The sequence below is a fragment of the Danio aesculapii genome, chromosome 4 (assembly GCF_903798145.1).
Source record: "Danio aesculapii chromosome 4, fDanAes4.1, whole genome shotgun sequence".
Taxonomy (NCBI): Eukaryota; Metazoa; Chordata; class Actinopteri; order Cypriniformes; family Danionidae; genus Danio; species Danio aesculapii.
Window position 1 is genome coordinate 8,299,340 of NC_079438.1, and position 27,599 is coordinate 8,326,938.

At 40.8% G+C, this 27,599-nt stretch overlaps 1 protein-coding gene across 1 annotated transcript in view; it reads right to left on the minus strand.

The window, feature by feature from the left end:
• The window catches only part of LOC130222030 (gastrula zinc finger protein XlCGF57.1-like), a 142,463-nt gene that overhangs the window by 113,504 nt on the left and 1,360 nt on the right, over positions 1–27,599 (minus strand). Inside the window, exon 2 of the mRNA XM_056454643.1 lies at positions 6,994–8,588. Coding sequence (XP_056310618.1) covers positions 6,994–8,588 — 1,595 coding nt within the window. The remainder of the gene's footprint in view (positions 1–6,993; positions 8,589–27,599) is intronic.

Consider the following 27,599-nt stretch of genomic DNA (forward strand, 5'->3'; position numbering starts at 1 on the left):
GGTTTTTAAGGAAACAATCTAAGAAAAATAAAAAGGAAGATAAATACAAGACACTTTGTAATGCTCATCTTTAATCAATGGGATACACAAGAATAAAAATAACAAAAATAGTTCAGTTCTCTAGATCTTGTATTCAAATCTTATCATGGAATGCTTAAGTAATCTTTTTTATATATGAAAATCACACAGCTCTCTGAAGAATGTCCTTACAAACAACATAAACACAAACAACATTCATTAATTAACACAATACATAAACGGCAAATCCCTGTGTGTGTATTAGGCTTGGGCGGTAATATGGTATACCGCGGGATCTAAAAATAGCAACGGTATCAGTTTCAATAACGTTATACCGTCATAAAAAGCAATGCACTTATATAGGAGACAAGTATTAAATATTTAATATTATTTAGAGAGAGAAAGGTGAGGTAAGATGGCACGTCGCGCACCAGGTGACTTGGTCTCGAAAAAGAACACAACCTCTGCAGTTTGGCAGTATTTCCGGTTTAGACCGAAGGAGAAGGGAGACGTGGTAAATACAAGCTAGAGGTCTGCATTCCTGCTGCTGTACCGTGGAACCCGACCAGATTTCTTGTGGTGTGGGATTAAATTTCGAATGAAGCATGGGAACGGTCAGTAACTAATTTGAATGGGAGTGGGCGGTCTAACAATATCGCTTTCAAGCGAGCGAGCATGCGCACATCCACGTGGAAACCAGCCCAGCCAAAACCAGCTACGTCCAGCTTAAACCAGGCTAGTCAAGCTGGATTTAGCTTGTCATTTTCTAGCCTGACCAGCTAAAATCAGCCTGGAAATGGCCAAAACCCCTCTAAAACCAGGCTGGTCAACCAGCTAAAACCAGCCAACCAGCCTAGGCTGGTTTAAGCTGGATTTTTCAGCAGGGAGGACAGTTACTATTTTAATACAGTTACTTTCCTATCCCGGTTCTAAATGTTAATCAGAGACCTCACCCCCGAACCATTCACCCTCAGTATATGTGTCTGAATGGTCATTTATTTGTTTTGTATTGTTGCAATTATAATTGAGTACTGAATCAATTTTAAACTTTTGAGTAGGTTTTATTGATAATTAATTTTTTAATATCAACACTACTTTCATTACATGTATTGCAGCATTTGTAGGTATTGTAAAATTAATTGTATGATTATAATGTGATATTAGTGTAAGGTTATGTTGTTGCTGTATGAATTTATGTTTTGTGTAACAAAAGTCGGTTGTATTTTTGTGTTTTAGGTCAACATCAAAATCAAGGTACTGCAGTTAAACGAAGTCAGAGACGCATACACCCGCAGCAGCCAAAAGATGATGACTAGATCAAATGATGTTGCTGATGCGACATACAGCATGTGCCTGACTGTTAGAGGTGGGGAACTGCTTAATGTTGGAAAGTGGTATACACTCACAAATGTTTCAGTGCAGAAATTTGGTGGCTGTAAGTGCTTGTCAAGTACAGCACAAATTACAATTGCAGTTTGTGCTGATGATTTAACAGCGGTCGCAAAGATTAGGGAGAACTTTGAAAGGAAGGAGAGCATCATTGTCACCGCTGAGGTAAAATAGAATATTTTTGTCCAAAACGACATGCTTTACCAAAGGTGAATCTGGGGACTTCGGTGACGAGGTGCCAGCAGTGTGACGCCTGCTGTCATACATCCAGAATTGTTGCTGCATTAAGAGGCATTCTCACAATTGAGGAGAACAGTGGCAAAATGAAAAATTTTGCTATAGATGATTTTCTAATGCGAAAATTGAGGAACATCCCTAACAAGGGCACCCCTGACTCAGATGCACTTGTTGCTACGCTGCTGGGAGACGGGTCAATGTGAGTACTGGTGAAATTTTGTGGCGAGGGTCATGGATGTGGCATTTGTGGGTAGCACAAACGCATTGGCTGACCAACAAGAAAATGTGGCTGGAACAAATCGTGACATGGCCGAGTGTTCCACAGATGATCTGTACCTTGTAGAAATGTTGTCAGAGGGTCAATCAGAAGGACTAGCTCATCTGAATGCAGATGTCAATGAGCAATGTGGCAAAAAGTCACACCAATCTGATATGTCAGATGTGATTGTAATGGAGGCCAAGGAGTCTAAGAGAAAAACTCAAAAGTGTAAAAACTTAGAATACTTAGATTTCAGGTAAATACAGAGATTGTCTCTGTATTCAAGTGAAATCTAAGTATTGTAACATATAGCTGCAGGTGTATATAGTTTTATTGATTACAGGTTTTAGTTATTGGTGAATTCTGGGTATGTAACAGTAACAGTAATCAGTAAACAGTAAAACAGTGATTTTATGTTCAATATCTCATTTTTGAGATATTCTCTCCCCTCATTTCTGTTGTGCCAATGGTTCAATAAATGACGCAAATAAGGAAGCACTCAATGGGCACCCTTGTCGACATCCTCTTTCTAATATAATGTTCCGAAATATCTCAGTTAATTTAATTCTAGCTGTAGGAGTTAAATATAAGGATTTAAAAACTTTTATAGTGTCATTTTCAAATTCAAATCGTTGCAGAACTAAATATAAAAAATCCCAACTCAGCGAAACGAATGCTTTTTCTGCATCTAGACAAATTAGGAGAGAGCTAATCTTGTTATGGGATATATAATCTATTACGTGAAGGGCTCGCCATATATTATCATATGTTTGTCTTTGTTTTATAACCCCTGTTTGATCAGTATCTGTTAGGTCTGGAAGAATGTCCTCTAATCGTTTAGCTAATATAGATGCATAGAGTCAATATTTAGGACTGAAATAGGTCTATATGATTTACACTCTGGTGGATCTTTTCCTTCTTTTGACATCACAGATATGATAGCTTCTCTCCAGGATCTAGGGGGGTCGCCCTCATGTAAGGTATGATTAAAGCATTCAAAAAGCGTTGACATCAATTGTTCTTTAAATATTTTATACTATTCTGCAGAGAAGCCATCTATGCCTGGTACTTTAGATGTTTTAAGTTTTGATATAGCGTTGCTTATTTCTTCTATAGTTATTGTTTGAGTTAGGGTTTTATTTTGTATTGATCTAATTGATGGTAAATCTAATGTGTGTAAAAATGCTTGTATGTTTGCAAGTTCAACATTATCTTTTGAGGTATATAATTCCTTATAGTATTTTTGAAAAGCCTGTTGTATTTCCTCCAATTTATGACATATCTTTTGAGTTTTGGGATCTTTGATTTTAAATATACTCCTCTCTGCCTGTTGTTTTCTTATTCTCCATGTCAGGAGCTTTTTTGCCTTTGGATCATTTTCCTAAAATTTCAGCTTTAAAAATGTAAGTTTGAATTGTACTTGCTCGTTGAATATTTTATTGAGTTCTGCTTTAACTTCTTTGATTTTATTAAAAATATCTGGATCTTTCTTTAAGTTGTATATTCTGATTATTTTTATAATTCAGTTTTTTTTTCCTTGATCCCCACACTATAAGGTTGCCTCACATAACAGCTTTAGCTGCATCCCATAGGATACTAGGTGACACCACTCCATTATCATTATGTTTTAAATATTCTAATAATTCTTTTTTAACATATTCTACACATGTTAATCCATTCAAATGATTAGGGTTAAATCGCCAAATTGTCTTTTTGGGTTTATTGTCCAGGTACACTGTTAAACATACTCCTGCATGGTCTGAGATGTCCCTTGTTCCTATTTTACAGTCTTTTATTTTATGTTGATCTGACCAAACATAAAAAATAATCAATTCTAGAATGAGACATGTGGACGGAAGAGAAGTATATTCTTTTTTAAGAGGGTATATGTCTCTCCATACATCTATTAAGCCTAATTCTTTCATCATATATCTTATTTGTCTAGTTTCTTGACTGATTTGCTTATTAGAAGATGAGTCCAATTCAGGCTGAAGTTGTACATTCCAGTCTCCCCCACAGATCAACGTACCTGACGCCTCCTTGGCTATAATAGTAAATATTTTTTGAGAAATGCTTTGTCTTTTTCAGGTGGTCTATTTATATTGACTAATGTAACTTCGTCTTGGTAGATAGTTCCTTTAATTAGGTTATATCGTCATTCTACTTCAGTAATCTTAGAAATTAGTTTGAAGTTGATTTTATTTGAGATTAATGTCATTACTCCTCATTTACAACCATTATTATATGAGGAAAAGAAAACCTTAAATCGAATGAAATAGGGTCATATTTTGGTTGTAAGGGTCTCCAACAACAGTCTAATATGCATGCAAGGTCAAAAAACACTTTCATGGTCTTATAATCTGCATTTATTTTTACCTAATTATCCCAGCGACTCCCATATGATTCGTTCAGCGATTCATTTGTTCCAAAACCCCTCCTTAGCGTGAAGCTAATCTGCGCTGATTGGACCGATGACAGCCTGCTGCGATTGGTCGACAGTGACAGCCTTCAGCGCGAGACAGAAAGAAATGTCCAGCAGCTAATCAACAATATAAAAGTAGTCACAGTGCATACACGCTTCATAGTGTAAGGCGTGAATTTTGGCTTTCAGTGGGTGAATGTAAACACAGACGATGGACTTGAAAATACTGACGACTAACTATTTTATTGAGCAAAAACTCCAAGAACTGGGGAGGAGATCTCCTAGCCCGTCACACTCTACCTGCTCTTTTCACACACACACACACACACACACACACACACACACACACACACACACACACATAACCCTCCTCCTCGGAGGACACAACACACACACACACACATTACACTTCTCCTCAGAGAACACAACACCAAAACATTCAAAAACAGAGAATGCACTTTCGGGTTGAGGCCGGTGTGATCACCATTCGCCTAAAGCTCCAGTTCAGCTTGCTGGGTGCAATTTAGACACCTCACCTCGAACCTGAGCTGAACTATTTTGAAACTTGACCTTTGCACGTGTGTAGGAACAGCTGACGATCAGTAAACAAATCGGCATGCGTCACGTTTTCAACGTGGCTTTACACGTGATATGAGAATACAAAGAGAACCTGATACAGTACACACGGTTACAAGTAACAAAACACAACTAAATGCAAGCTAGAGTAAACGAGGCAACAATTTTAATCGCACGTACTTGCACTTGTGAAATGGGGGAAGAAACTGATCCATGATGCACTGATCCATGTTCTGACATAGTCCATCAGTAGTCTTTTCTGATCCTTCCTTTAACAAACCCCGTATCTGGCAATATTATATTCTTGTATTTCTGACAAGGTTTTCAAGTTAAATTTTTCTACTTTCTAATTATAGCAAGGGATTTTAAGTGTATAAATTAGAATCCCTTTGTCTTCCTACCAGTATGTTACTCAAATACTCAATGAGTCTTGGTGTGCTTCAATCGTTCATCTTGTGTCGTTGGTCAGTTCGGTTAAATACTATTCTTCATTCAAATGATTTAAATGTCCATCATCGGTGAATCAAGTCAAGAAGTTTTACCAGGCTCTCAGAGTTCTTTGTTAGGATCTGTCAGGTTTTACCCTTCTTTCAAACGGAGCTAGTGTTGTCCCTTTGAAATTTTTTTCCTTACTTTTCTTCGATGTCACTCCAACCTTTTGCCAAGGTCTTTGTTTCACTTTCTCAGAGATTCCTATAATAGTTTCTTCTTTGCTGTTTATCAGTCCTTATTCTTTCAGATCTCTTGATGCCTCCGTCATCGAATTGTACATGACGGGCCTGTTTTCCAGAAAGATTCTAAGTTTCGCCGGCGGTGGTGCTTGGAACTTAATCCCCTTTTCTTTTAGAATTTTTCTTATCGGAGCAAAAGCCCGTCTTTTCTGTTGGATCTCAGGTGGGTAGTCTTGGTCAAAGAAAATCCTTTTTTCGTTCCAGTGTATTACTTTCTTTCTCCATGCGGAGGACCAGTTTCTTCGTTTTGTATTGCAGGAAGAATACCACCACTGATCTAGGGTGGTGTCAGCGGGTGGTTTTGGTCCGAGTACCCGGTAACACCGTTGGCTTTTAAGGTCCAATTAGTCGAGTGACAGCTCCATTTTGATAATCTTTCCACCAAGGCTTGAATATTATTCCATTCGCTTCCTTCCGGGATTCCAAAAATCTGAATATTATTTCTACGTGATTCTGGATTTAAGTTTCTCTTGTAAATTTTCTTGAATTTGGATGGTTTGATCTTTTCTGTTGGATCTCAGGTGGGTAGTCTTGGTCAAAGAAAATCCTTTTTTCATTCCAGTGTATTACTTTCTTCATGCAGAGCAGAGGACCAGGTCCTACATTTTGTATTCCAGGAAGAATACCACCACTGATCTAGGGTGGCGTCAGTGGGTGGTTTTGGTCCGAGTGCCCAGTGACACGTTGGATTTTAAGGTCCAATTTGTCGAGTGATGAAAATCGTTTCCACCAAGTTTTGGATATTATTCCATTCGCTTCCTTCCGGGGTTCCAAAGATCTGAATATTATTTCTACCGGAGCGTGTTTCTAGATCTAACAGTTTCTCTTGTAAGTTTTCTGAATTTGGATGGATTGATCGAGCATTTCTTTCATCTCAGCAATGTTCTCCTCCAATTCTCCAACTTGCTGCTCCGCTTCTGTTGAGGTCTCGTTATTTTCAAGTTTTAATTGTTGTTTTGTCCGAGCCTTTTTGTTTTTGTCCCCCTCCATGTTATTTAAATATGGTTTAGGTTATCATATATAATGTAAAAAGAGGATTAATACCAGTGTGTATGGGAGCGCTCTTTCTATGCTGCTACACGTGTCGACGCCATACCAGAAACCATCCCATGTGTTTCTTAAGCTGCCCTGAATGAGTGAAACTCTGCAAACACTGATCATGTCTACGGTTTCTCTCCAGTGTGAATCCTCTTATGTGTTTTCAAGGTTCCTGAGTGAGTAAACCTCTTACTGCAGAGTGAACACTTGTACGGTTTTTCTCCAATGTGAATCCTCTGGTGCCGTTTAAATTCTGCAGCTGTAATAAAAGTCTTCCCACACTCCAAGCACATATACTCTCTCACACCAGTGTGGATCTTCATGTGTCTATTAAGGTGGGATGAGTGGATGAAACTCTTCCCACACTGAGTGCATGTGAATGATCTCTCTCTAGTGTGGATCCTAATGTGTTTATTAAGGTATGATGATTGGTTGAAACTCTTTCCACACTGAGGGCATGCGAATGGTTTTTCTCCGGTGTGGATCTTCATGTGTCTATAAAGCGATGATGATTTGCTGAAACTCTTCCCACACTGAGTACATGTGAATGGTTTCTCTCCAGTGTGGATCATCATGTGGTGATTAAGGTTTGATGATTGGTTGAAACTCTTCCCACACTGAGTGCATGTGAATGGTTTCTCTCCAGTGTGGATCCTCATGTGTTTATTGAGGAATGATGATTGGCTGAAACTCTTCCTACACTGAGTGCATGTGAATGGTTTTTCTCCGGTGTGGATCTTCATGTGTCTATAAAGCGATGATGATTTGCTGAAACTCTTCCCACATTGAGGGCATGTGAATGTTTTTTCTCCAGTGTGGATCATTATGTGTTTAGTAAGGTATAATGATTGGCTGAAACTCTTCCCACACTGAGGGCATGTGAATGGTTTTTCTCTGGTGTGGACATTCATGTGTCTATAAAGCGATGATGATTTGCTGAATCTCTTCCCACACTGAGGGCATGTGAATGGTTTCTCTCCAGTGTGGATCATCATGTGTTTAGTAAGGTATGGTGATTGGCTGAAACTCTTCCCACACTGAGGGCATGTGAATGGTTTTTCTCTAGTGTGGATCATCATGTGTTTAGTAAGGTATGATGATTGGCTGAAACTCTTCCCACACTGAGGGCATGTGAATGGTTTTTCTCCGGTGTGGATCATCATGTGTTGATTTAGATTTGATGATTGGTTGAAACTCCTCCCACACTGAGGGCATGTGAATGGTTTCTCTCCAGTGTGGATCATCATGTGTTGATTTAGGTTTGATGATTGGTTGAAACTCTTTCCACACTGAGGGCATGTGAATGGTTTCTCTCCAGTGTGGATCATCATGTGTTGATTTAGGTTTGATGATTGGTTGAAACTCTTCCCACACTGAGGGCATGTGAATAGTTTCTCTCCAGTGTGGATCCTCATGTGTTTATTAAGGAATGATGATTGGCTGAAACTCTTCCCACACTGAGTGCATGTGAATGGTTTTTCTCCGGTGTGGATCTTCATGTGTCTATAAAGCGATGATGATTTGCTGAATCTCTTCCCACATTGAGGGCATGTGAATGGTTTCTCTCCAGTGTGGATCATCATGTGTTGATTTAGGTTTGATGATTGGTTGAAACTCTTCCCACACTGAGGGCATGTGAATAGTTTCTCTCCAGTGTGGATCATCATGTGTTTAGTAAGGTATGATGATTGGCTGAAACTCTTCCCACACTGAGGGCATGTGAATGGTTTTTCTCCAGTGTGGATCATCATGTGTTTAGTAAGGTATGATGCTTGGCTGAAACTCTTGCCACACCGAGTGCAGGTAAAACAACTCTTGTCTCTCACTTTTAAAATACCATCAGTCTTTAAATGAACTTTGTCCTCAATTTTGACATGCTGTTCCTCCTCTTTACTCTCCTCATAGTCTTTAATTAGGTCTGAAATAAAAAAAAAAGTTCAGTTTTTAGTAAATCATTAAAACTTTCATCAAAAGCTGAAGTGAAAAGGTACTAAAAATATTGGCTACACAAACCTTAATTTTGATGCACAATAAATGTAAAAACATAGCAGATCATATTTAGATTGATCTTGTCATATCAACCTCCTGGGGTCCATTACACACATACACATTTAAGCAGATTCTTATATGATTAATCCCAGATCATTTTGGTCATATTGATGAGACATAAATTTGAAAGCTGTAAATGGCCAGTTTTTATTTGTATATATTCGTAATCACAACAAAACAACATGTTTTTGTAAAACTTGTAAAGCAGTTAGGGAATGCTTTCTCATTCTGTGCCTGACAAATAAATCTGTCAGAAAAAAAACATCTGCATATAGCCTTAAATCTGCACGTTTAAATGACAAATGTTCTAAAGGTTAGTAATCTGCATGTAACGAATGCAGTGCAGAATTCTAACACTTTACGGTCTCAGATCATCAAACAAATGTAAACATTAGTCAAAGATAACACAATTAAACACATTGTGCAGTTTTTAAATGAAGGTTTTTATTCTTAAAAGGAAAACAAAATACTGAACTGCATAGCCTTGTGTGAAAATGTTTTTCCCATTAAAACATAACTTTAATTTATTACACTGACTTCAAGTTCTTTAGCCACACCCAGACCTGATTATTACCACACACGTTCGCAATCAAGAAATCACCTAAATAGGACCTGTCTGACAAAGTGAAGTAGATCAAAAGAGCCTCAAAAGCTAGACATCATGCCAACATCGGAAGACATTTAAACAAAAATGAAAAAAGAAAATACTTGGGTCATGAGTAAAAAAAAAAAAAAAAAAAAAGCAAACTCAAATGCAGAAAAACAACAAGTCTTTAAAGAGGAGTGAGTCCCGGAAAAATCAAAAATCAAATTAAACAAGCAGTCAGGTGAGGACTGAGGAACTGCTGTGGAAAAATAGCAACCAGACACAAATAAAAGGGTGAGTAACAAAATAATATGCACACAAACTATCGATAACATACTGACAATCATTTCAAGAGTTCACACTTAGCTGATGATTAAATATAAGCTTGTTTGGCATGCTGTCCCGGGAGAGAGCCCTGAGCTCATAAGATCCTCGAGCCCGGGGCTCCCTCCCGTTGCAAGGCGAGAAGGGAGTTTGAGCTCAGGTAGATCTCGAGAACTCCCCCGCTGTAATAACCAATGAACAGCCAGTGGTTGCTCTTGAGAGATAACCATTTACTAGGAGCATGTCTATAGTGCCGGTTTGGATTACTCAATTAACTTATGTTGCATGTTTTTTGGACGGTGGGAGGAAACCGGGAAACCCGGGGGAAACCCACGTGAGCACGGGGAGAAAATGCAAACTCCGCACAGAAATGTCTGCTGGTTTGGTAAAGCCTAGAACCAGAGACATTCTTGCTGTGAGGCAACAGTGCTAAGCACTGGGCCACCTTGTCACCCATCTAGGAAGAAGGAGGAGTAGGGGTGGATGGGGAGATTCTTCAAAACGAAGATAGTGGTGGTACGTAACCCAGGGTATTTGTAGTAGCTTAGGAGTCGTCTGATTGGTGCATTGAGAATTGGATAATGCGGATCCAGCCGCTAGCAATCATAAGCACGTGATCCTCTCGAAATTTGTTTATAACTAAACTTCACTTCAAGAGTTCACACTTAGCTGATGATTAATTATAAGCTTGTTTGGCATGCTGTCCCGGGAGAGAGCCCTGAGCTCATAAGATCCTCGAGCCCGGGGCTCCCTCCCGTTGCAAGGCGAGAAGGGAGTTTGAGCTCCGGTAGATCTCGAGAACTCCCAAAATGCCATATATAGCTCGGGACAGCAGCCGCGTATTTAAGAACCCCCCAAAAATGCAGATGTAACAATGCCATATCCGGCTGCTGGATATATTGATATTTTAGGAAGAGAGGCTCCTGCGGGAGCAGAGGAAAGTAGACTCCTGCGTGAGTCCAAGCGGAGGCGTGGGAAGGGCTGGATTGACTCCTGAGGGAGTCAAGCTTGGATACACTCCTGCGGGAGTGAGAGCTGGGGTGGGCAGGCTCCTGCGGGAGTAGGGAAAGGTATTGGACGGTGAAGACTCCTGCATGAGATGGTGTGTGGTGGGCCAGGGGGGGCATGAAGCTTTTTTTAGTCACTCCTGCGGGAGTTAGAGCTGGGGATTGAGGGCCTAAGCGGAAGTAAAAAGTAGCGGAATCAATGCTGAAAGAAAACAGTTAGCGGAGAAAATTTGCCGCAGGAAGGAGGAAATTATTGGGGGAACTGACAGATAAGGGAGGAGATAAAAGAAGAGGTAGAAAGGTAGCGAAAGCACTCAACGCTGTAAGGAAGTAGAGAAAGGGCAAATAATTGCCAGGCGGAGGATCTCGATGCCGGAAAGAAGAAAAGGAGAGCATAAATGTAAAATATTTATACACATATATATATATATATATATATATATATATATATATACATACATATATATATATACATATATATATATATATATATATATATATATATATATATATATATATATATATACATACATATATATATATATACATATATATATATATATATATACACATATATATATATATATATATACATATATATATATATATATATATATATACACATATATATATATATACATATATATATATATACATATATATATATATATATATATATATATATATATATATATATATATATAAATAAAAATCGATAAGTAAGGGCCAGGGAGGGGCAGTGAATGACTCCTGCGGGAGTCGAAGCTCGAGGCGACCCCTGCGGGGGTCAGAGCTGATGTGGGCATTTCTCCTGCTGTAGTCTAGGGAAGGGAGGGGGCGGTGGAGACTACTGTAGGAGGTGGCCGGGGCGAGACTCCTGCAGGAGTCGAAGCTCGTTTTAGTGACTCCTGCGGGAGTTAGAGCTGAGGATTGAGGGCCTATGGGAAGAGAAAGAGTAGCGGAGTAATTTGCTAAAAAGAGATGGATAAAAAGAGGGTGGCGGAGGATCTCGACGCCGGAAGGAAGAAAAGGAGAGGGGATATACCTGCATGCGTGCACATGCACGCACACACATTCGCACACACACACGCACGCGAATGCACACACATATACCTGCTCGTACGTGTGTGCATACCATTCCTAAAGGCTGGGGGGCGATGATGACTCCTGCGGGAGTCGAAGCTCGGAGCAACCCCTGTGGGGGTTAGAGCCATAGGGGGGGGGGGGTTCCAGTAAGAGTGGGGAGAAAGGAGGGGGCAGGGATGCTCCTACTGGAGGTGTGACTGTGAAGGGGTGGCCAGGGATGGGCTTGAAGTGACTCCTGCGGGAGTTGAAGCTCGGGTTAGACCCCTGCGGGGGTCAGAGCTGTTGGGTGGGATGGCAAAGCATAGCAAAGCTTGGAAACAGAAAGGTAGGTATGTACATACAGGTACATATGCACATGCACATCATAGCGTGCATACCGTTCATACATGACACACACATGCACATAAACAAGTACGCGCATGAATACACGCATACATAACACATTCGCAAACTTATACATGTATACATACACACACACACACACACGTACATATATATATATATATATATATATATATATATATATATATATATATATATATATATATATATATATATATACCCACACGCACATACACATAGATCCATGTACAAACATATGCACACATACAGAGGGTCATGCTCGAGCCCTTGTTCTAGAGTATTGTGTTAGCTGGTTAGGGCCAGCTGGGTTTCCTTGAAATGTAAGCTCAGGCAGAGCGTCACTGCTGCGGCAGTGGTGCAGATGGAAAAAGAAGCTCAGCGGAGCTTCTCTGCTGTTGCAGAGGTGCAGTGGAAGTCGGAATTGCAAGGCAAGTACTCTTCCGTGGAGGCAATTTAACTGCTGTGGCAGTGCTGGGGAGTGTGTCAGTAGTGGTATGTTAGATGCAGGTGTATGTGAGCTCAGGCAGAGCGTCACTGCTGCGGCAGTGGTGAGGAGGGGAAAGGAAGCTCAGCGGAGCTTCTCTGCTGTTGCAAATGTGATGGAAGTCAAAATTGGAAGGCAAGTGCACTTCCGCAGAGGCGTTTTAACTGATGTTGTAGTGCTGGGGAGTGTGTTGGTAGTGAATGGCTAAATGGAGATGTGTGTGAGCTCAGGTGGAGCGTCACTGCTGCAACGGTGGTGCAGAGGGAGAATAAGGCTCGGCAGAGCGTCTCTTCTGTTGCGGGGGTGCAGTGGTAGTCAATATTGGAGTGTTATGAGTGCTCCTGCAGGAATGTTAAATGCTGTCAATAGTGATGTGTACAGATGAGAGTAAATAGGGGCTCAGCTAGAGCGTCACCGCAGTTGCTGGTTTGCTATGGGTGAGTGTAGCTCAGCGGGGTGCCTCTGCGGTTGTAGAGGTGCAGTGGTGGCCGGTATTGGAGTTATGAGTGTTCCCACTGGAATGTAAATACTGTCCGTAGTGATATGTAGAGATGAAGGAAAATAAGGGCTTAGCTAGAGCTTCACTACAATTGTGGTGGTGCTATGGGTAAGTGCTGCTCGGCAGAGCATCTATGCTACTGCAGAGGTGCAGTGGGTCATTATGGAGGTAATGTGCGCACCCGTAGAAGCATTGCTGCTGTATGAGTACGTGGGAGTGTCACGCTAGTGGTATTGGAAATTAAGGTGTATGTGAGCTTGTTTAGAGCGTCTCTGCTGCAGCAATTGAAACTCTGGGTGCTCCCTAAATGGGTGTGAGCTGTGGTGAATGGGAGTGAATAGGAGTATGGAATAGCTCAAGTTTGGAGGGAAAGTTAAAGGAAGTAAAAAGTGGGAAGGGCAGTGAAGGAGCGCCTATGTTAGTATGAGGGAATAGGGGGAAAAGGCAGAGTCGTGCTTATACCTAGAAATGCGTGTGGGTGGAATTTGGCTGGAGAGGATCAGCTGGGCTTCCCTGAGGGGGTATTGCTCTACTGTTGTGTAAGAATGCTTGGAAGGTTTGGAATGGGTGTGTGGGGGAGGGGATATCGAGGAAGTATCCAGAACGTCCTTTATGAAATTGAGCTATTTGCTTTGCTTAATAAAGAAACATGGAGTTTCTTCATCCAGCAAAGTTAGATCAGATGTGGTGAGGTGGATTTTGGGATTGACATTTGATGTTAGTTCAGAACATCTTAAAACTAAAAGGGGCAAGTGTGAATATGGCATCGTGGTGTGGGCTGGGTTAGTGAAAATGTATCCTTTGCATGGAATGTGAATGTATTTGGAATGGATGTGGATTGTAATAGGTTGGATGAAGGTCAGCTTCTAGGGCCGGCAGTCATGATCTCTGAAACGAGAAACCAAAGAGAATCAGAAATGAAATCTATACAACATGATACATGTTCGCCAGACATATTAATTTGTTTTAGCTGATATCCATGCGAGGCATCTTAATAAGGGCATGGGTAACTGTGAATTCAAGCGCCTTTGTTAATGCATGGTATGATAGTCTCGTTGACATGAAGTGCAAGGATGGTAGGGGTGGTCATTCATCCCCCCACGGGATGGCAGATGGATGGAGAGCTGAGGATATGGGGTGTGGCTTGTCTGGAGGTCCTGAAAGTACTTCTTGAAGACAGATACCTCTTGAAGATCTATTGTCAGAAATGTCCTCCTCCTACTTATCAAGCATGGAGTTGTTCCTTTGCCATTTCAGATTCAACTGAATTGTTATTATGAACTTGCATGTCACTTTGTGTATGGACCATAGACTGTAAAATATATGGACGTAGCATCCGTGACGTCACCCATAGGTTTCTGAAGAGCGCAAAAGAAGCTACAAGTCATCGCGTCATCGCACCCACGGCGGGATACCAAACAAGGGCAAAGAGGCGGAGAGTGAGCGGAGCTACAGACACCTGCTGGCACTTTGCTTAGACCTGGCAGCCAGACCTTACTTTGGGAGAAACACTTAATACTTCATTACCTGCAACTCGTTGTGTTCTGACCACATGTGCTTGGCTGTACACTATATCAGTAAAGTGTTTAGACATTTAAAAACACTGTTGTAATACATTGAGCCACTAAGCATTGTTTTTATGACATTTTCTACAGGAGGAAAACGCGAATTACTTCCAAACACTTCAGATATAGTCTGTGTTAGTAAATGCAAGACTATTGATGAACTCCAGCATAACACTGTATGATAACGCTTCAGATGACTGATCTAGAACCTACAGCTAATCAATCTGTCACATTCTGGAGTGCTTTACAGCTCTAAAGAACATTATAAATGATAAATGATCTTAAATAAAATACACACATTTATAGAGATGGTGTATATGTATATAACTTTACTCACATGGGAAATGGAGGCCACATGAATGGTTTGTGAGCACAATTAAGTGCACACAGCATCCCATATCATCTGATAATTGTAAGAAATAATTCCAAGAGGCAGCTGACTGTGTAACGCCACATAAAACAAAACAAAAATACGATGAATATGCCGAAATCAGTGGCTAATCAGCCGGATTCAGCTGAGGTGAAGTGACGGCAACCAGCGAGACCTAGCTGTCACTCAAGTGGCCACGCCCTTAATTATGCAAACTTAATATAAAGAAAATGGATGACAGTTGTCACAGTTGTCATGGAGGGTAATAATAGCTATGAACCAAAATCGTTCTTTGTACCAGGCTGCAAACACTTTTTTTTTTTTTTTTTTTTTTTTTTTTTTTTGGAAAGTTGGCCATTCTAACAGTGGGCCCAGTTGCAATTTGCTCTATTATGAAGCCAGGACTAGCGGAATTTTGATGAATTGCAGTTTTAGTTACTTCCGTATTGGCTTCCCGAGGGAGAGCGGGAGGTTGCCGCTTGGTATGGACATATGAATCACATTACGATTTAACTTCTGTGCTAGATGTGTTGAATTTAACTGGTTGGGTAAAAATTGTATTTATTAATTTTTTATATATATATATATATATATATATATATATATATATATATATATATATATATATATATATATATATATATATAAATATGAATATAATCAACTGCCAACATCAAACTCTGAACTATAAAGTCACCACTTAGAAGAAACTGTGTGAATGGAATGTTGTTATAGGCTTTACTTTAATCCATTAACATTAAGTTTGGAATCTCAATGCTATTAAATCACGAGCCTATAATTCACAAGGTCTTTGTAGCCGAGCTCATTTATAAATTGTCAGAGAAGGCGGGACCATCTCGAGTTGGGAGCTCATTGGATGGTGACAAGTCTTCTTCCAGCTATTGGCTCAATGGGGTGTCAATCAAAAGATCGGCTGCCATTTTGTTGACCAGAAATACTAGCGTTAATGTGTAGGTGACGCAGCTGCGCTCCGTGACTAGATTGGATGATAACAGCGCATTCTGTCATGTTTCTCTACGCACGAACATGCCGCGGACCAAAGCTTAGGGGCTAGATTGTCTGGATCTTTGCAGTCGAATTACTTTGGAATGTTATGGATCAGTGGACGGGCAGGAGGCTTGAAAGGTGAGTTATTGGTTGAAATTTCTCTAGTCACGCGAGCCTCGTCTTTCAAAAGCTTTATAGATGTTTAGTCTTTGTTGGGAAGTAGTTATTTTTTTGCGAGGCTTCCCCTTAAAGCATGCGATATACGTTACTGCAGGTGCACTGCTAGGAGAGCAGTGAGTTATTTATTGCCATGGCTTAATCGCCGGCGTCTTGAGAGTTGAGCGGAGTTCATGGACGGTGATCAAGTTTTGACTGTGATCTTGCTGGAGAATTGGTTTGAAGACACAGCGGATGTGTTGTGTGAGGCACTTGATGTGGAAGTTTTTGATGTTGTTGTTGGAGTATAGTTGGAGATGTAGTCGTTTTGAAGTTGTAGCAGTAGCAGTAGCAGTTGATTCGGAGCAGAGCTGTCTTCAAAACGAAGATAGCGGTGGTACGTAACCCAGGGTATTTGTAGTAGCTTAGGAGTCATCTGATTGGTGCATTGAGAATTGGATAATGCGGATCCAGCCGCTAGCAATCATAAGCATGTGATCCTCTCGAAATTTGTTTATAACTAAACTTCACTAAGGGAAATGAAGTGGTATAAACAGGAAAAAGGGAAATGAGAGCTCCTGTGACTGCAAATAAAAGCAGATGACGAGATAATCTGTAACCCAGAACAGGAAGAGAGAGCAGAAGGGTGAGGTACAATGGCAGTACCCCCTCCCTCAAGAACGGCCCCTGGCATTCCCCTAGACTCACTATGGACCTGATGAAACTGATCAATGAGAGAGCGGTCCAGAATATCCAGAGCCAGAATCCAATATCTCTCCTCTGGACCATAACCCTTCCAGTCTAGCCGATACTAATAAACTTTACCTCTCCCCACATCCAGGAGCCAGTGCAGAGGAGCAGAGGTTATGGGCTGCAGGGGGGAGAGAAGAATGGGTTTGATCTTAGACACCTGAAAAAACGGATGAATGTTTTTAAACTTAGAGATTAATTTGAGTTGAACCAACACTGAACTGAGCAACTTGATAATGGGAAATGGTCTAATGAATTTGGGTCGCAATGTATGTGAGGGAAGTGTGAGAGCAATGTCTTTGGAAGACAACCAGACTTTCTGACCACACATGTATAGATGGGGCAGACGCTTCATTCCTATTGCCAGTCCTTTTCTGGTGATCCTCCATGTCTGGAGGCATCTCTGAATAAACGAATGCATACGGGAACAATGACATCTGGTTCTTGGTAAGAGAAAACGCTTATTTCACATGGCCATCATTTTAAAGAACGACAGCTAGGCTGCGGTGGCAAAAAACATGGAAGTATAGAATCAGCACTGTAAACATTGCAACAACATGCTGTGGACTACAAACCTCCAGCTGTTGCTGCGATTTCAAAATGCAGATGGTGTAAACATCACTTTAATATCATTCAGTTTAGTTTAAACAATTAAAAGCAGATTAGGCATCAAACAAAATTACATTCTCTTTATGAGTAACTTATACTTCCAGGTTTCTTTCCAATGCAACCTTGATTTCGCTTTTAAAATTGCGGCCTCGTGAAATCAGTCTACAGAGCGGGCTGGTAGTCTAAGCAGCGCTGAAAGGGAGACAATCCCATAGACAAGATGGGAAGGGAGCTATATGCATATTTGACCATGGTTAATCTAGAAATCCAAGACGATGGTTCCCTGGATGCATCACAGGACCCTCTCCAGCCACAGATTACCTTGCTCGGCCTGGCCACTGGTCTGTGGTGGTGCCCATGAGAAAGGCTAGCAGTCGCCCAGCTGTCGGCAGAATTCTGCCCAAATCTTGCACACAAATTGGGGACCTCTGTCTAAAACCATGTCAACTAGGAGGCCATGAATACGGAAGACGTGGTCCAAGACAATGGCTGCTGTCTTCTTCAATAAAGGTAATGAGGGGAGGGGAATAAAGTGAGCTGCCTTCAAGAATCTGCCCACAACAGTGAGGACTACTGTGTTGCCACTGGATGGGGGTAACCCAGTGACAAGCCAACACAAACTGACCAGTGTTCAATACCATTGAGAGCCACCAGAACCATTGCATTATTAACCCAAGGGTGCTATCTGCTCCTGGGTGGCAGTCTAGCTCAGATGAGTGACCCCTACTGTAAAACCTTGGTCTGGACTGACTCACGTAAAACAAGTTACTAGGGCATTTGGTGGGCATAGCAATGGTACAAAGTTCCTACCGAACCACAGACTTTAACTAAGGATAATTTACTAGTCTGTCAGATAAAAAAGAGCCATAGTCAGAGATTCAATAAAAGAAAGGTTGCTGAAGATAGTTTGCAGTTTCATCAGCAGAAGCTGGCTTCAACACTTGCAGCGAGTTCGTAGACCATTCTGCTTACAACCTCAAAACAACAGTTGTTATACTGCTATATAACGTCTTTAACTGTTTCATACATAACACCTGATTGGTTACTACACAGATAGATTTAGAACTTTCCACGTGGGTGCGGGCGTACAATTCTGAACGATATCTCAATATCTCAAGTGTACAAACATCTGCTAGGCTGTTTAGAGATGAGGAGTTGCTGAAACTCACCTCACACCGAAGCTGTGGTCACAAGTGTTTGAGCATGCAAAATTCTGTTGTATGGCGCTGCGAAAGGGGCGGGATTAAACAAGATGATTAAACATAAAAACAGTGAGCGATTGGTCCATATTTTAAATTTCTGTCCAGAGAGGTCATGTTTTGATCTTTGATTGGTCTCACACAGTCAAGTGAGAGTTTACCAAGCTTGAACGTTGCAGTGCAGTGAACTGCGAAACGTAATGCACAAACTTGCGAAGTCTGACGCATTCGCGTGCGTATAAACGGAAATCTATGGGGAGAAAAATCCAGTGTGACCGCGACTTAAGTGCAGGTGAATGGTTTCTCTCCAGTGTGGCTCATCGTGTAGATTAAGGTGTGATGATTGGCTGAAATTCTTCCCACACTGAGTGCATATGAATGGTTTCTCTCCAGTGTGGATCCTCATATGTTGTTTAAAGGATGATAATGGGCTGAAACTCTTCCCACACTGAGTGCATGTGAATGGTTTCTCTCCAGTGTGAATCATCATGTGATTATTAAGGTGAGATGATTGGCTGAAACTCTTCACACTGGGTGCATGTGAATGGTTACTCTCCAATGTGGACCTTCATTTGAATCTTAAGATCGCCTTTTCTTCCAAAACTCTTTCCACACCGAGTGCAGTTGAAATGATTATTGGCTCTCCTTCTCAAAATACCCTTTACTCCCCTCATTCTCTTCAATTAGGTCTAAAATAAATAAATAAAACATTAGTTTTCATTAAGTCTTAAAAACTCTCATCATGAGCTGAAAAGTGAAAAGACACTGGAAACATTGGCTATACACACTGTAATTTGGATGCAAATTAAATGTAAAATAAATCAGATCATATTTTGTTTGGTCCATTAACATTCACATTTAAGCAGATTCAATCCATCTTTATTTATCTAGTGCTTTTACAATGTAAATTGTGTCAAAGCCGCTTAACATAAAAGTTTTAGTAAATTGAAACTGCGTCCGACCAGTTTTCAGATTTTCTTACATAATTGATTATAAAAGTAATTTTGGTCATATGGATAAAAGAGATTCGAACGCTGTAAATGGCCTATTTTTATTTGTATATATTCATAATTACAATAAAATGTTTTTCAAAAATTTGTAAAGCAGACAGGGAATACTTGTTAATACTGTGTCTGACTGGTAAACGCATCAGAAAAAAAAGTTCTGGGGTAACAGCTGAACAAACAGCTGAATATTTGCCTCGCAGACATGAGACACACCTGTACAGCATCTGCAAAAAGGCTGGAATGTGCACCTTTTCCCTTGTGTGCTGTTGGGTCATTTTCATCCATTCTGGGGTTATTTTGAGGCTTAATTTGGCCAAAACTTTCTCTGTGTTTCAGCAAACTGACTGATATTTGGGGACAACTTATTTTGACATATTCTGGGAAAATGCATTGAAAAAAACCCTCAAAACACTCTGGGCAAATTTTCTCCCTTTTCGTTATATATATATTGTTGCGGGGATTTTAATCACTCAAACTTAAAGACAGTGTTCCCCAAATTCCATCAAAACATTTTCTGCCACACAAGGGGAAACAAAACTTTAGACCAAGTTTACACAAACATGGCTGAAGCATATGCTGTGACCCCCCTCCCCCACTTGGGTCAATCAGATCACCTTTCTTTGTTCCTGACCCCCAAGTACTCACCCCGCATTAACCGTGTGGCTCTCACACAGACATTGACAGTTACACTTCCTCTGTTCTGGAATATATCAACACCACCATAGACAGTGTCACAACCCAGAAACCCCACAAACCCAGCCAGTCCACCCCCACAGCCACAAATGTCTCCTTCCTGAACAAGCTAAATGACTTTTATGCCCGCTTTGAAAGAGACAATACAGAACCCTACACCAGGAACACTACCTCAACCGACCACTCACCTACCAAACTCACCTCCTCAGAAGTCTACACCGCACTGAGTCGGATCAATGTGCGTAAGGCTGCTGGACCAGACGGTATCCCTGGGCGCGTCCTCAAAGCATGTGCAGAACAGCTCGCTGGGGTATTCACAGACATTTTCAACCTGTCACTTAACCTAGCAACTGTGCCAACATGCTTTAAAACTACCTCTATTGTGCCAGTGCCCAAACACTCCAGCCCAACATGCCTGAATGACTACCGCCCTGTAGCACTCACACCCATCATCACGAAGTGCTTCGAGCGGTTGGTCCTGGCACATCTGAAAGACTCTCTGCCATCCACACTGGACCCACATCAGTTTGCCTACCGTGGCAACAGGAGCGCAGAAGATGCCGTCTCCATAGCACTGCACTCTGTACTCACTCACCTGGACAATAAAAACACTTATGCACGAATGCTGTTTGTTGACTTCAGCTCAGCATTCAACACTGTAATACCCTCTAAGTTACTGATCAAACTCAGAGACCTGGATATCGACACGTCTCTCTGCAACTGGGTTATGGACTTTCTGACTAACAGACCTCAGAATGTTAGATCAGGCCACATCTGCTCCCCCACCGTCACACTCAACACTGGTGTACCACAGGGCTGCATGCTGAGCCCCTTCCTCTACTCCCTTTTTACCATCGACTGTAGGCCTGTGAACAGATCCAACACCATCATCAAATTTGCAGATGACACCACAGTGATTGGTCTAATCAGCAATAATGATGAGACTGCCTAAAGGGAGGAGATACAGCATCTGGCCACCTGGTGCACCGACAATAATCTGCTCCAAGACCAACAAGACCAAGGAGCTCATTGTGGACTTCAGGAAGGGACGAACAGGCTCACATGATCCCATCCACATTAATGGGATGGCCGTTGAGCCTGTCTCATCCTTCAAGTTCCTGGGGACCCACATCTCAAAGGACCTTTCCTGGACCACCAACACCTCCAGCCTGGTCAAGAAGGCTCACCAGCGCCTATTCTTCTTGAGGCAACTTAAGAAGAACCAGCTTTCATCAGCCGTCTTGGTGAACTTCTACCGCTGCACAATAGAAAGCATCCTGACCAACTGCGTCACGGTCTGGTATGGAAGCTGCTCTGTTGCTGAGCGTAAGGCACTGCAGCGGGTGGTGAAAACTGCCCAACGCATCACAGGGACTACACTGCCAGCCATTGAGGACATCCAGAAGAAACACTGTCTGCGCCGAGCACACAGTATTCTTAAGGACACCTCTCACCCTGTATATAATGCTGATAGTACATCCATCTGTAAATATTACCATCATTTTTCTATAACTGCACTTTATAACTTATACCTATATCCTGCACTTTCTGCTATTGCACTGCTGGTTAGACCGAAACTGCATTTCGTTGCCTTGTACTTGTACGTGTAATGACAATAAAGTTGAATCTAATCTATCTAAAAATATTCATGGCTGTTTTTTCTCCATTGGCCTCTATTATAACAACTTTTTTTTTTGATTGCAAAGCCATGACAGCATATAATGCATTTATGATTGTTGGGGTTTTCTGTGACGACAGTCAACATTGTTCAATTGGTCTCCACCCATGGGACGGCAAAAAGGAAATGAGTGAGAGTATAAAGGAAGAGGGAGAGAGTTGAAGAGGGCAGCATTATGTGGTGTGCAGAAGAAAGAGAAGACTGAACTGTTGCAGTGCGGGGAAAAGAGTAGAGAAACCGGGTCAAGATGAGCAGTGTAAACTTAACGACTGGCTGTGAGAAACAAAAAGCAAAAGTACATATCGAAGAAACGAAATGGTTGTCTTGTTACTGAAGTGCTCGTGACATCTGTGATTAAGTGCGTCACCAAAGACTTCAGTGCAGTGTACTTTCGGTCAACTTACTGATCTATCTCGCTGGCATGGAGTCAGCTGCCAAGAGCCTTCATCCCACAGTCGACAGTGACAGAGTTTCCTGTTAGGTACCCGTGGCTGCTACTCACCAGCTGGGTTCGTCAATGTCCTCAACCTTCACATCCACACCTCCACATTCGCCATTCCCCTCTCATGTCCCTTGACCCCTTCACTCCATGGGTAAGAAGCAGACGTTTTAGTTTTCTTTGCCCAAAATCTCATTTTGTTTCTCTTGTTTTGTTTTCTCCCCGTACTATTTTTATCAGTATTATTTTTCCCCATTTTCAAATCTAACAAATCTGCTGGCCTGAAATCATTTGCATTTTTTCTTTTCACTTTCATTTGAGGTATAAGTGCTGAGGGTTTTGTGTTTCATTGTAATTATTGAATGTTTTGGACTTCCAGTTGGAGTGGCACCATTTAAAAACGCAAACTCTTGAGGTCGTCACATGAAACTTAAAATTTAGTTTAATATTGCTCTTATCCTAAATACTATTACCTTAAACCTACCTATACTGGAAAATAAGTGTTTATAAGTATCGGAGTCTAGCTGTTCTGAGGGTAACTCAACTTAAATCAGGATGAATAAAGGCCGAAGCAATCGTAGGGAGGCGGAATCCGCTACTAGCCTCCATGCTAATGCTAACCCCAAAGTGCAAGCTGCACCTAAAAAAAAGAGATGGCTCTGGCTAGTGATAACAGTGCGGTCCTTCAAGCGATTGATGCACTAAAGGGCGATTTGATTGCTAAAGTTTAGGAAAAGGCCGTTGCACAGTCAAGTGAACTTTGCAATCAAATTGACCAGCTTCAGACAGAGTTACGTAATGCTGTGGAGCACATTAACGCCAGAGTGGAAGCAGCAAAGAAAGAGTGACTGGTCTGGAGTCTGTGTTGGGTGGATACTCCGACTCTCCTACTACCCTGGAAAAAGAGTTTAGTTTAGAGAAAAAGGAGCTGGCTCTGCTGAGAAACAAAAGCAAGGATCTTGAGGAGAGGTCGCACCACTCAAATCTCCACATTACGGGAGTTAAAGAAAGACGGGAGCATGGCAGAAGCGTGACGGAATTTGTAGCCGGCCTCCTGAAAGATACCCTGAACCTCTAGAACAAACCATTTCTGGACCACTTCTTTTCCGAAAAAGAGTATATTTTGAAGAAAGGCATTGAAATGAAGGCAATCATGACAGGACACTGGGCTGTCAAAGACAATACAAATGTTAATGTCAGTCTCCGGTTAACTTTTAAATTACCACTATAGCACATGTTCGTTGTTGTTATTTCTAGTTCTCAATTATATTTTGTCAATAATGGGGTAGCTTTGTAGTAAAACATCAAGAGCTGTTCAAATTGTTTTGTTTAATATGTAAGGTCCCACATGGTAAGCTAGTGAAGAGTGGGAGTAGCTGGAAGCGTGTGCAAGTTTACACGCAAGGTTTCAATATTGTGTTGTTTCGTGTTTAGAAGTGTGTGTGCGATCACCCTTTTTTTTTTTTTTTGCACTTTCCTCTCTCTCTCTCCCACACATCCCCCTACATACAAAACCCACAGATACCTTTCGCATGCTTCTGATAAATGTTTTCGACAGCCCTCCATAAAATGGGTGTAGTAAAGAAAAAACTTTACCAGTTGGAATTTTTCAGTGATTTATTTTCAATTTTTCCTAGTCTTGACACACAATTTAATTTTAGGAGGCGATTTAAATTGTGTTTTGCACCCAATTTTGGACCGCTCTAGCTCTTTGAGTAATACATTAGGTCAGCCAGCACAATGTATCAACCTCTTTCTAGACATATGGTGTAAGTCAGGGGTGCCCAAACTCTGTCCTGTAGGGCCGGTGTCCTGCATATTTCAGTTCCAACTCCAATTAATCACACCTGAACCAGCTAATCAAGCTATTTCTAGGTTTACTAGAAACTTCCAGGCAGGTGTGTTGAAGGAAGTTGGAGCTAAACTTTGCAGGACACTGACCCTCCAGGACCGAGTTTGGACACCCCTGGAGATTTAAATATCCATCTTCCAAGCAATTTTCCTTCTATTCACCTGTGCATCATACCTATTCCAGTATTGACCATTTTCTCCTGAACAAGCAGTTACTTCCCTTAATGTCAGAAGTAGAGTATGGTAGTATTGTTATTTCGGACCATGGTCCAATCTCACTAAAGCTATGTTTTCCAGGCAATGTAATCCCCCAACGTACATGGCGGTTTAACTCAAGAGTCTTGACAGACGACCATTTTGTGAAATTTATTGATGCTAAAATTGATTTCTTCCTTGAGACAAACGAATCCCCAGAGATAAGTTATAGCATCCTATGGGATAGTCTGAAAGCATAAATAAAAGGACAAATTATTTCATATCAAGCTAGTGCAAATAAACTCAATAAAGTTATGTGCATCATGACGTTTCCATCAACCGATTATTTTTATGCTCATAGCCTATCCAAAATACACATAAAATAGGTGGCTGGAAACGTAAGGCTAAGCGAGAAATATTGCTTCATTTTTAAAAAAGGAAAGGAGAGTTTAGAGAATAAAACCTGCTACTGACTAGGTTAAGTTCACGGAGTAAGTTGCCACGGTAACTGACTCAGAGTTAAAGTTACTTCTCTTTCAGAAACAGGCTTGACTTACCCTGCTTTCTCCAGTTTGACAAACCTGTCATTTTGAAATGGAAAACCCAGAGTTTCTCTCATTTCAGGGTTAAAATACTTTGAGTTTTCACTTTACCTCCTTTTTTGAAACGGGGCCCTGATCTCATATGCTATTGCTTTAGAATTTCAGTTGCCTATTGGAGAAATGACCAGGAATAATAAACGGCTACTTGCTCTATAAACAAGTGTGTTCATGTCTATAAAAAGAAAAACAATAAAATTAGAAAATATGACTTTGCAACATCAAGCAGCATTAGGCATGGGCAGTATAAGATTCTGAAGGTATGAAAACCTTGAATAAAAATATCACGGTTTCACAGTATTGTGATTACTGCTCTAAAATATATTCTTTTTTTAATGTCTGGGTAAAACACAAACACTTTTTCCCCTTTGAACACAATATATTTTCTTTTGAGAAACTTTGAAAGTTTTTTGGAGCAGTAAACATGTCAGGCTAAATCATTCAAATGAATCATTGACTTCTGCTGTCTTCATTTGTTTCATAAACACAGATTTCTTTACAATTTAAAACGCATCTTTGGATATCTTTTCTGCTGGAGATACTGCGGTTCTGAAAAACTTAAAACAAATTGTAAAAAAACGTAGGAACAGTACAGCAGCAGAAAATATTGGCGGTTTTAAAACCTCAACTTTTTTAAACTGTGGTAGACCTTGAAAACTGTTATCGTCCAACGCCTAAGCACCATAACACTGTTTTTAGGATCTAAAAATTCATTTTTTTTAAAAAGTTAAGCAAAAAGATTCCAATGGCGGCGCCTACTGATACGTGAAGAATATGGTCAATACTGACGAACTTTACACTCAAATGTTTGCATATCATCAGCATGCTGTAATCCATTTCTTAAGCAGCAAAAGTCATTTTTAGACTAGTTTGTTGGCCATTTTTGGTAATTGCAATGCTAAATGTTATTGTTCCACTATAATTTGTTAGTTTTGTCTCACGTCATCCCATAACATCATCATATGATTTAAAATACTGTACAATGTTTTATAACAATTAATTATTTTAGTGTCCATTTCATTCAGCATATTTAATATTGGGGGCATCCACACTTTCTGACATACTTTAAACCAGGGACTCTGCAGGTTTCACCAAGTTAAATTTAAGTCTTTTTAAGACCATTATGACTAAAATTTTAGACTCATAAAGGGCTAAATGCTAAGGAATTTTTCAAATGGCCCAGATGGAAAAGATTTTAATTTGTCCTATCAAAAAAAAATTAATTTAATAATACAATAATAAATTAATAATATTTACATTTACATTGTCATTTAGCAGACGCTTTTATCCAAAGCGACTTACAAATGAGGACAAGGAAGCAATTTACACAACTATAAGAGCAGCAGTGAACAAGTGCTATAGACAAGTTTCAGGTGTGTAAAGTCTAAGAAGCAAAGCATTAGTAATGTTTTTTTTTTTTTTTTTTGAGAGAGTACAGTTAGTGGTATAGCCAGAGAGGCAGTTAAGATTAGGAAGGAAAGTGGAGACTAAATAGTTGAGTTTTTAGTCGTTTCTGGAAGACAGCAAGTGACTCTGCTGTTCTGATGTAGTTAGGGAGTTCATTCGACCAACTGGGCAGATTGAATGCGAGAGTTTGGGAAAGTGATTTCTTCCCTCTTAGGGATGGAACCACGAGGCGACGTTCATTCACAGGACGCAAGTTTCTGGAGGGCACATAAATCTGCAGAAGTGAGAGCAGATAAGAAGGAGCAAAGCCAGAGGTCGCTTTGTAAGCAAATATCAAAGCTTTGAATTTGATGCGAGCAGCAACTGGCAGCCAGTGCAAACGGGTGAGTAGCGGAGTGACATGTGCTCTTTTGGGTTCATCAAAGACCACTCGTGCTGCTGCGTTCTGAAGCAGCTGAAGAGGTTTGATAGACTTAGCTGGAAGCCCGGCTAGCAGAGAGTTGCAATAGTCCAGTTTGGAGAGAACAAGAGCTTGAACAATGAGTTGATCTGCATGTTCAGATAGGAAGGGTCGGACCTTTCTGATGTTATAGAGTGCGAATCTGCAAGATCGAGCAGTTCTAGAAATGTGGTCAGAGAAGTTTAGTTGGTCATCAATCGTTACTCCAAGGCTTTTTACCATTTTGGATGCAGTGATGGTTGCTCCATCCATCTGGATTGAAAAGTTATGGTGTAGAGTCGGGTTGGCAGAAACTTCAAGCATTTCCGTTTTCGCAAGGTTAAGCTGAAGATGATGATCTTTCATCCAGTGTGAAATGCCTGACAGGCAGGCTGAAATGCAAGCTGGAACCGAGGGATCATCAGGGTGAAAAGAGAGGTATAGCTGGGTATCATCATGATAATAAAAATAATAATATTTTAGATATTTCTTAGCAAAAGATTTTAAATATTGAGTAAAAACAAGTAAGCTTTACTTATATGCATACACTTTTTTTCCAAAATAAC